General features: G+C 34.9%; 1 protein-coding gene across 8 annotated transcripts in view; it reads left to right on the top strand.

Annotated features, from left to right (window-relative positions):
• CORO2A (coronin 2A) overlaps positions 1-11,475 on the top strand; it is a 62,801-nt gene extending 51,326 nt beyond the window's left edge. For all 8 annotated transcript variants that reach the window (XM_072404466.1, XM_072404472.1, XM_072404471.1 and 5 more), the window contains 4 exons: positions 314-426; positions 2,974-3,064; positions 5,220-5,491; positions 6,292-11,475. In XM_072404466.1, the coding sequence (XP_072260567.1) occupies positions 314-426; positions 2,974-3,064; positions 5,220-5,491; positions 6,292-6,423 (608 nt within the window). In that variant the 3' untranslated portion in view covers positions 6,424-11,475. The remainder of the gene's footprint in view (positions 1-313; positions 427-2,973; positions 3,065-5,219; positions 5,492-6,291) is intronic.
• The last annotated feature ends 236 nt before the right edge of the window (positions 11,476-11,711 follow it).

The raw sequence follows: 11,711 nt of genomic DNA, 5'->3' as shown, positions 1-11,711 counted from the left end.
ATGTGATTTTCAACCTAAGGTTAGGTATAAGTACATTTATAGCCCTGTTTTGTATGTCCTGAAATGCTTTTAAATGATCACTTTGTGCATTATTTTTGGACAACACTATATGGTGCAGTGTCCTCATGTAAAGTGTGCCACACACTAATAATGCCCCAGATGGCAAGAGTTTGTTACACACTTTACATTGTAAAATAGCAACATCTAGTGGCGCAGCCCATTTAAAAATGGGGATGCTTTCTCTTTATGGGTATGCATTATATTGTATTTAAAAAAAGAAAAATCTTCAACACATAAAATAAATATTTTCCAGGTACTTTGCCAAAGAGGGGAGTTGATGTATCCTCCTGTGAAGTGTTTAAATTCTACAGACTGATTACTGTTAAAGGACTGATCGAGCCCGTTTCAATGATTGTGCCTAGACGGGTAAGATTAAATTTGTATTTACTATTTACTCTTTTAACAACAGAGCTGTAGATATAGGGAATTTGCAAAAGAGGAACTGCTAAACACTGTGATGCCATTTTCTTTAACTGGCAACTGCCATGTTAAAAAAGGGATTGGTGTTAATTGTAAGCATATTACAACAGAGTTGCTCCACTGAGCATTTATCAGAGAGAATAGAAAACGAAGAAAATGTGTGAAACTAGTCTGAGCGTTCAGACCCAGATGTTAGTGCAATTATACAAAGTACCAGGAGATAGAGGAAAACTTTGGCAGGATCTACTTTAAAGAGCAGTCCTCATTAATAATAAAATACATCATGTCTGAAAGATATCCAGTGAAAGGCCAAGCTGGGTGCATATTGCAGCTATCTCGGAGCTGATTTTTTTGTCTGTCCGTAAAGCAGGATTTGTGATAGTAGAGAGTAACTGACCTTCAAAACCCTTTATTTTTATTTACACTGTCTAAGAGCATTTCTGAGGACTATTGGTACACCAACAGTGTACAGAATCCAGGTACATATATTGTATTTTTACAGTTTTAGAAAATTACAGTTGATGTGGAATAAAATGGAAAGGCAGTGTTTATTAACCTTAATATATAAATGGTTGTGTGTCAACTTTATATGTATTAATATTTTATTTTTTATAAAAGGTAGTGCTTTTGTTGAGATGTTTGTTGGCTTGGTTTTATGCAGTGCATGCATACGTCTGTTATATATAGAAGTATATCTTTCTGCTGCTAGCAAGACTGCATTCCTTTTATAGAAAATATCCCTACATTTGGAAACACGATTTGCCCTGCTATTTGCTGTTCTGTTATGATGTTTTTAGATTCATAATATTATATTATAGATGTAGGTTAAACATGCACAGACAAAAAATAACCTCGGAGATGCACCCAGCGTGGCCTATTGCTTGGTAAAAGAAGAAGTCGTTGTAAGCACAGACTTCAATGACAGAGTTCAATCACATTATACATCACCTTTCACCATTCTCCTTGTTGTATGTGGACAATGTGCCTATGTCAGACAACAATAGAAGGAAAATTACTCTAGGAGGAGAATAAAGTCCCCATTGTTAGCATCCTCAGAATTAAATAGGACTGATGGTGAACATTGGAATAGTACAAAAATGGGGTTTTGCTGAAAGTAACAATTTTTTATTTAGTCAGCTGGTGCAATGAAACAGTTTTTCTTGTTGCTCTGGGCAATGCCTGCAGTTTTATAGAGACAAAATAATACAATATGAAGAGCTAGCCTGGATGTCTGAGCAAAGTCCCAAGAGTGTAGTAACAACACTTTGTTTCTCACAACATGTCCTTTGTACTATGAAATCACTTGTGCTTACAGAGTATATTTATTTTAGTGGAAAATTTTCAGTTCTATTTAATAGACACAATTAAAAATGCATTTGAATGTATGTGCGTTCTAAAATTCTGGTAGACTTTGTCGCTTAGCATAAAAAAATTTGCCTAACATTTTTAAAGTTGAAAGCCTCGAGCTATTCTATGTTGTACATGTCATAGATCTCAAAATGTATTACATATAGATAAACTCTGAGAGTTGAAAAGATTCCTTTCCAGTGTTACTTAGCAGAAGACTTTACAATGAAAGCTCAGCAATTATGTTTCTTTTTTGGTAACAAAGTGGGGAAAGTAAGAGTAGGGTCTTAAATGAGAAGAAATGCCACCTGAAACATCTGGACAGGAGTGCACCCTGGGAGTCTCCCCTCACTTCCTCTTGTAGTGAAAGCTGTCAGTGGTAGGATTTCCTATAATTTTCTATCTATGTGCACCAAAAATTAACACTAGATGGAGAAAAAATACACTGTCCCTGCCTTCAAAAGCGAACTTTAAGTTTTTTGCTTGTCCATGTCCTACATTACATACAATTCACACTTACGTATTACCCTTTTCGTTAGAAGACTTTTATTTTTGTTTGGGGTACAAACTGCAAATATAGTTTGCACTTATACTATTTTCTACTTTTCCTCACTTTCTCCCTATTTAAGATGTAGGAAATAAAATGTATAGTATGTTGTCAGACCTGCTTCCAAATAAAATTCCTACTGGTCCTGAAAAATTGCAATAAAATAGGCAACAATGGCTAGAGGCTAATAAATCTAAAAACAGCACTTCTGATATGGGGGAAAAAATAAAACCTTGTGGAATTTAATTGGAGAAAAGTCCCTGGAACTGAAACGATGCAGTACACCCAGTTACCCAGTTGTTCTATTGGAGAGGCTGCTTGGGAGCAGTTGATAAGGTAGCATGTGATGGCTGGTTACAATAAAGGTCTATACCATGCTGCTAATGTAAGTATGATTTTCTTGCCAGTTTGTTTTTCCAATGCTGGCTTGTATTATTTTTGCTAATGAGGTTTAAAAATTGTGTAAAATAATTGTTAATGTTTCTTGTTTTAATCTGTTTATATGCTCACAATTTATGTATTTTACCAATATAGATTTCTTGTTAGAAATGTACCAATGTGTCCTTTATTTTAGAGCTCTCTTCCTTTGTGTCTTGTAGTCAGAATCGTACCAGGAAGACATTTACCCAATGACAGCTGGAACACAGCCAGCCCTCACTGCACATGAATGGCTGAGTGGAATTAATAGAGGTCAGATTGGGATATCTTTGAAAGTCTTGCCTGTGCTATTATCTCAGCACTTACTTGATTTCATTTTTATTCTTGCTCTAGCCTTTATAAGTGCCTGCCAGAAAGGTTGCTCCACTGAGCATTTATCAGAGAGAATAGAAAACGAAGAAAATGTGTGAAACTAGTCTGAGCGTTCAGACCCAGATGTTAGTGCAATTATACAAAGTACCAGGAGATAGAGGAAAACTTGGTGGCAGGATCTACTTTAAAGAGCAGTCCTCATTAATAATAAAATACATCATGTCTGAAAGATATCCAGTGAAAGGCCAAGCTGGGTGCATATTGCAGCTATCTCGGAGCTGATTTTTTTGTCTGTCCGTAAAGCAGGATTTGTGATAGTAGAGAGTAATTCACCTTCAAAACCCTTTATTTTTATTTACACTGTCTAAGAGCATTTCTGAGGACTATTGGTACACCAACAGTGTACAGAATCCAGGTACATATATTGTATTTTTACAGTTTTAGAAAATTACAGTTGATGTGGAATAAAATGGAAAGGCAGTGTTTATTAACCTTAATATATAAATGGTTGTGTGTCAACTTTATATGTATTAATATTTTATTTTTTATAAAAGGTAGTGCTTTTGTTGAGATGTTTGTTGGCTTGGTTTTATGCAGTGCATGCATACGTCTGTTATATATAGAAGTATATGTTTCTGCTGCTAGCAAGACTGCATTCCTTTTATAGAAAATATCCCTACATTTGGAAACACGATTTGTCCTGTTATTTGCTGTTCTGTTATGATGTATTTAGATTCATAATATTATAATATAGATGTAGGTTAAACATGCACAGACAAAAAATAACTTTGGAGATGCACCCAGCGTGGCCTATTGCTTGGTAAAAGAAGAAGGCGTTGTAAGCACAGACTTCAATGACAGAGTTCAATCACATTATACATCACCTTTCACCATTCTCCTTGTTGTATGTGGACAATGTGCCTATGTCAGACAACAATAGAAGGAAAATTACTCTAGGAGGAGAATAAAGTCCCCATTGTTAGCATCCTCAGAATTAAATAGGACTGATGGTGAACATTGGAATAGTAGAAAAATGGGGTTTTGCTGAAAGTAACAATTTTTTATTTAGTCAGCTGGTGCAATGAAACAGTATTTCTTGTTGCTCTGGGCAATGCCTGCAGTTTTATAGAGACAAAATAATACAATATGAAGAGCTAGCCTGGATGTCTGAGCAAAGTCCCAAGAGTGTAGTAACAACATTTTGTTTCTCACAACATGTCCTTTGTACTATGAAATCACTTGTGCTTTTATAGTTCACATGATAGGGAGGCAATCAGTAATGTGTTTATTTCTCTGCTATTATTAAACTTCTATTTTTGATTCAGACATAGGACATTTTTATTACCTCTCAATACTGACTTCCCAGTGACTGTTCTAGAACTGGGCAATTGAGTTTATTATCTTTTCATCTAATCTATATATATATATAAAATTGTTTGTGTGTGTGTATGTTCCACCATCACTGAAAAACGCATGGAGACATTTCAACCAAACTTGCCATACATATGATTGAGACTCATGTGAGTGCACCAGTCATCTTTGTACAGCGCTGTGCTATGTTTGCATGTATGTTTTATGTGAGTATGTCATCACTAGGGAACGCATCGACACATTTGAGCCAAAAGTGCTAGACATATGACTCAGACTCATGTGAGTGCACCGCTGATCTTTGTACAGCGCTGTGCTATATGTCAGAGGTATTTTTGTATGTATGTAAGGCAATGAAACAACACCGTAGACAAGAAAATCACTATAGCGGTATTTGATTCTTTTTCCTGTATAATATAGGATTGCAATAAATAATTACCCGGGCAATGCTGGGTAATCAGCTAGTCCTATTAATAAGGAAAATAGCAATTTCAAATTGTAATAACATTTAGCAACTAATCAGAATCTCAGATTCAATAATTAGAGTTTGTTGTATTCTTATTTGTTGTCACGGGTTTTTGTTTAATTACATGATAATTTTGTAGCCACTGAACTGCTTGTTATGTCCACAGAGCTTTTACTTGACTTATTCTGCCAACAGCCAGTTAACATCTAAAGCCTTTTCATGCATTAAAGATTTCCTCTTTCTCTGTCATTTTCCCTTAAGATCCCATTCTGATATCCTTAAAGCCTGGAGTGAAAACATCTCAGACATCTGTACCCAGTGAGGAACCCAGATTTCCTGCTAAAGAGCCAAAGAAAACATATGAAGAGAAAGCTCCTACAAAGACACTCTGGGAAATTGAGTACAAGACAGAGATTATCAGAGAAGACAGAGTAAAGAAAAGGAGCATAGAAAGAAGATTAGAGTCTAGGAACTCCTTCATCTCTAACGGGCTGGACTTGTTTGAATGTCCACCACCTAAGACAGAAAATGAGGTATGGGTCTATTCACATATTTGGGTATTAAAGCTGAACTCCAGCATTACCTTCAGTCTTGCACAGTTGTACAGGCTCCTGTCATGCACTGCACTCTGTAATCTTCTTATCAAGCTATTTTTATTGTATCTGCATCCAGGCTGAGGGCTCCTGAGGATTGCTGAGGGTGCTGCTCATGGCTTCCTGAAAATATCACAGCACCCTTCTGGCCCCCCTCCTGTTGGCTATGTCTTGCTTCCATTGCATACAGAAGTTCAATGAAACATTGATGATGTCAATTGCTTTTTAGGTTTTTTGTTTTAAAAAAAGTAAATCATGAAAGGCAAAAAAATTAGCAATTTAAAGTTATAAGTTGCATGGAAAGTGCCTATAGAATGTGATGTATGGGTTTTGTTTTTTGCTAAAATAATGAAACCTCCCAACACAAAGATGTGCTCTTCCTCTAACTCTGATATAAATGTGAACTATTCTGATGCTTTTTACAATACGAAAGAATTTAAGAATTATTGCAATTATATTATTAAGTTGTAATGAAACTTCAGCAGCAGTACATGCTCCTGTATACTCAATGATTGCACTAGCCCTAAAAAATTCCTTTAGCTTTCCCTATATTTGTCTTAAAACGTGCCTGCTGCAAAGCCGTATTCCTATTGTTACTTGACACATCTGCCTAATAATAATCTAGTGATGTTTATCTGCGTATGGAAAGTTTAAGATGGGAGCCTGGTAATATCTTATGTTTTACTCAGTGGTAATATTGTGCTCCATCTTCCTAACACTAATATTTTCTTTTACTGTAGTTATTGCAAATGTTCTACAAGCAGCAGGAAGAAATCCGCAGATTACGTGAGCAGTTGAGCCAAAGAGATATTCAGATTCGACAACTCGAATTAGAAATCAAAAACGTTCGCAACAGCGCAGCCTCGTATTGACTCTACTCCACTTGCAGCCAATAGAATGTAACTCTCAAGAATGCCTACAGAAAACCATTACATTTTATTTTTTATGTACAAAGGAGAAACTTAGCAATGCTACATGGTGCACGAAATATTTATCGTCATTTGTTACCAGTATTTTTAATATATATATAATATTTTTAATTCCAATCATTGTCAATCCTAGAGGACTCCTAAGCCTATTCACCAGAGGTTAAAATAAGAGGTGAAATAAAATGTCATTGCACAGATGTATCCCGAACTGTCCACTGAAAACCCAGTAGAGAAAACATGGAGAACTTGTATAGTAATAGATAGATAGCTTGCTAAGCCTGAATGCTAATGGGTATTCATTGACAAAAACCCATGATTTGCCTTCTGTAACTGGAAATGTATTCCTGTGCCCTACAGTTTTCATGGCAAGAAGAGGAAGGTTGGTCACATCGGTAAAAGGCTTACCTACCTGACTCATAACCTTATTGATTAAGTGATCAGGATGAACATAGACAACAAACATAGATGCAATGGTTGTATCTAATATATAATTTCATTGAATTTGAATACCTGTTTTCAGGTCACTGATGCTTATATTTTTGTTTTATTTGTGCGACACTTTTTATGATTTTATTTATCTAAACTTAATTGCACTGTATACATAGAGCATGATTTAGTAAAATACAAGACCCCCTTTACAAATTAGCACTTTGTTGCTGTGATACAACACACCCATTAATTTGGGTCCTATCACACATTACACGGTGTATTGGAATACCATTCAAAAAAAAAAAAAAGCACAGTACACGTATTACTGTATGTTGACTCAACGCACACGTGCAAATAGGCGTTAAAGCGAAATTGGGCCTGGTTTATCAAAGGGTAAATTAGTACCAAGAAGAAAAGATTCTGGGCCTGATCACCAGTCAGTATGTAGCTAGAAGCAAATGCATATCAACCCCTTTTTAGACTTGATGAAATTGTTTTTTTTGTTTTACCTTCTCCTATTTTACTAAAATCAGGCCTTTAGTTAGCGATCTGATAATCCAGGGCTTGCATTATTCCTAAATAATTGTATAATTTTCAGGCAAAGCATAAAACCACAGAAATGTACAGATTTATTCTATCCATGTCTGTATTTTTTTTTTTTGATGCACTGCTTGGAATTAAAGAATTATGTTTAGTAAATATTGAGCCTTTTGCTGGAAGTGAAACATGTCTCAGAAAACATCTTTTTTTCTATAGCTCCAGTTATTAGGATGACGCTTTAACACAGTGCAGTACTATACAACCGTAAACCATTTCCAAGTCATCTAGAAGATGTGGGCTTATTGGAACATTTATGGAGGTGTATCTGTGCAGCTAGCAATTATATATAGGAAAGTGACAATCAGTACCCATAGCTGGCTACCATACATTACTAAAATACTTGTGTAATTGTATGTCAGTCCACATATAAATATCCTTTAGGATTGAAGTCCGGTATAGTACATCATCCTATTGCAGTTACTTTATTAATAATAATGATGATTAACTTACATTTACCACTATAGAACTTAAACAGGCTGTCACTCACAGAACACCAATATACTATTTGCTAGCATTCGCTAACATAATGATAGAACAAAATGTATGCAATTTCTTTTTACTATAAATATTGTTAGATTTTAAAAATTACATTATAAAACCATTTCTATGCAAACTGTAACCATAGAAAACATTTGCAAGTTATTTATTTGTAACTCCCTATAGCATGTACAGTGATAAATTATGCAGTAACAGTCACTTTTGATGGCAATCTAAGTTTACGAATTCAAATGCTGCATAATCATATAGATTGAATACAAATAAACCATTGGTATAACTTTCACTTTTGTTGTAGATGGGCTTTTGTAATCTCCTTCAAACCTATGGGAACACAAATTCCACTTGATAGAGCGTCAGAAGGAGGTCTGCGAATTCCAAATGAGCTCAGAAGTATCCAATACGACTCCATCAACAGAGCCCAAAGCCTGTTGACTCAAGTCCATATAGCAACAGAAGTGAGCCATTCTTGCTCATTGCATGTCCTCATGTCCCTAGTAGTGTATGTGACATGGCGATAATTCAGGAGCACAATGGTTAGACAGTTGTACCCTCATAACCAGTCTAGTCTGTGCGAATACCTCTAAAGCACTTTCACCTGGTATGATAATAATGTAATGTCAAATGTTTACTAATGCAGCTTTCACTAACACATAATAGCCTGTATTCGTCTGTTTTTATTAGATTTGCTTGATTTGTGGCATGCAAGCAGATGGGATGTTATCTGTCTGACAAGTAAAATAAAGATTTTACATGGCTGTAGCAAAAAAAAAGTAAAGATATAAAATGTAATGATGGAGAAATATACTTTTTAGAGGGTTTATTACTACTTTATTCAAAATAAAGTAGCACCTTTAGAAAATGTGTAACATTTAATGACAAAGAAGTTGAATAACTCCTTTACTGAGAGATTATGAAGTCTGCCATTATTGTCCTTTTGAACGCTAGTTGCCTTACTCTCATGTTAGTATGCAGAGCTGGAGTTCTTCATTAATTCTGGCTTTCTAATCCATATGCTTCCTTTGGGTCAGTGATAGTAATAGTTTATGAAACCCCAGATAGGGATTGCTACCCATTTCCGGACGGCTGTGATGTGTTGGGCAATGAATTCAATTAATGAAATGTGTGGTAATGAACTTTAGGAACTCGCATCTACACAAATACTTGCAGCAGCTCATATATGTAAATTGGCCCTAAAGGTTAACATTGGCTGTTTTTAGCACTTTTGCAAAACCTTGTGTTACAGAAAAACCCTGTTTTATATGGTGTAGTTACTCATTGCTTATTGAACCGATATTGTTTACAAAGCAACAGGATTTACAAGCAGAGCTTCATCATCCAAAACCTACAGAACAGTCAGGGAGTTAATGATTATGCAAGAGCCCCGATACAACAATCATCAGAAAACCAGGGAAATGATTTATTGGGTCAGAATTAAGCACTTGCCCTTTTAAAAAGTAGGATGTACTTGTAGGCATTTTGTGTTTAATGGGCTCACATCACTACCTTGCCTAGGACTCCTTTCCCCTAAACCATGTATATACTCCCAAAACAAAAATGTACCATATTGCAGTTCACCAGTCAGATGACTAGATTAGATTTGTTTCCCTTTCCTTAACCTGGTACTTGTTTGAACCAATATGTCCTCTCCCTTTGTTCATACACTATATTCTCCGCTCTATATGGATATAGCCATGGTTGTCACACAGTCTGGATACGTTCATCCAAAAGGTTTTAGTGCTTTCTATGTCCCAGGAAATGATCAGAACACTGCAGTTCAGAAATAAGTAACAGTTATTTTTTATGTACTTGGTGAAATCTAACACACATCTAGGGGATAGTAAGCTGCAACATATATCAGATTTTAGTTTTTAAGGTTTAAAACACTTTATCATTTATCCTATGCACGGTGTAGACCTTTTTATCAAAAACAAATCCTGGGTGGTAAATGTAATTCCAGCCCACACTGCCCTAGTATACTTCTGTGTATTCTTGGATCAAATTTTTATACTTTGGTAAACTTATTTTTTCATAGTGCTCACTGTAGTGCATTGTGTTTGGCTGCTGGTTGGTGCAAGATGGTTGTTTCTAATGGTGAATTGACGGCTTTTATGCCTTTTTATTTAACAAGCTGTTAGCCTAACACTACAGATCTGGATTGGAAAAATATTACTATTTAGCAAACATACAATTAGCTATTTTAATGCTTTCTGTAATACTTTTCCAAGTGACCAAATCAAATGTCCTATCGAACCTATGGTTTTACAAGCTTCTCGTAGTTGTGATAGCATTTTCTATGCTACATTGATGTTTAATACTTCATTTATAAAGTTCTGTTTTCCATGGCCTATCAATCTATTTGGCTTATCGGCCTTACAAATATACTGCAGGAGTGCAGTAACTAGTTACAATGAGATTATACTTTACTGAAGTCAGACCAGCGAAGGAGAAATTCTGATTTCAATAGATTAAAGGCCTCAAATAACTTGCCTTATTGGATACACTTGTATCTAAAGCATTTCCAGTTTACTTGGAATAAAATATTGGATGGAAAGGGAATCCATTTTCATTTTACATTGATATATATATAAATAAGAAAAATCGAACCATTCTGTGGGATTCCTTATGCACGTTATAGGCTTAATATCAATATGCATGGACTGCATAGCGGCAAAGAGAAATGATTTTATAAGTAAGCAAGCTTTTATATTTTTTAAATTCAATTAAAGGATTAGCTGTAGACATTACGTTCCTTAGCACTATTTGTACAATAGAAATCCTAGGAATTTTTGAGTTGCATTTCTAAGCAGATAGTTCAGCCTGAACCTTTTTAATAAGTTTCAGTAACCTGCACTGCACTTGACAATGGCTGTCCCCAAATTGCCATTTAACCCTGCTGATTCATTGTACAGTTTTTTTTTTTCTTTCAAGCGTATCACTGTATGACATGAAGCCTCACTCCTTACAATTAAGGAACTTTAGCTATGTAAGAAGACAGTTTATATATAAAGCATGGTATGTTGTCTTTATATCAAATGAATTATTTTCTTGTAGAATATAATATTTAAATTATTCCTATTCTATCTTGAAATTACGTATTTTTTAAGATACATCTCTATAGAATGTCTTCAAAATTCATTACTACATCAAAGTAAAAAAAAATAATTCAATACAAATCCAAAAATCCATTCTCAGATGTAATACTTGAAATGTAAAAATCTAACATTGTTTACAATGTAAGCTTTGCAAGATCAAACAGTTAGCACTTGAACATGAAATATACATTATATGTCATACATTACAGCAAATGTTTATATACTGAACATGCAGAAAAGCCAATGTTTATATATGTTTGAGTGCACAGACTGTTCTCTTTTATTTTCTGGTTATTAACTGCCTTTTCAAAATTTGTTAAATTTTGTTTTATTTGTATAAAAGAAATATAATTAAATAGATTTTTTCTGAATATGGTACCGTTGATTTTTTTCTGAATACTTTTATTAAATGTTTTATGAATATTTTCTAAACATTAAAAGAGGAGCACTATCTTTACTACGTCAATTATAATTTTGTAATGCTCAGAGACACATAGGGCCTGATTTACTAAAGTTCTCCAAGGCTGGAGAGGATACACTTTCATCAGTGAAGCTGGGTGATCCAGCAAACCTGGAATGGATTTTGTTCAAAGTCTTTTGCTATTTCCTAGA

This window comes from Pyxicephalus adspersus, chromosome 3 (genome assembly GCF_032062135.1).
Source record: "Pyxicephalus adspersus chromosome 3, UCB_Pads_2.0, whole genome shotgun sequence".
Classification (NCBI taxonomy): Eukaryota; Metazoa; Chordata; class Amphibia; order Anura; family Pyxicephalidae; genus Pyxicephalus; species Pyxicephalus adspersus.
Note: the sequence above shows the minus strand (reverse complement) of the source record. Positions and strands in the feature narration are given on the sequence as shown.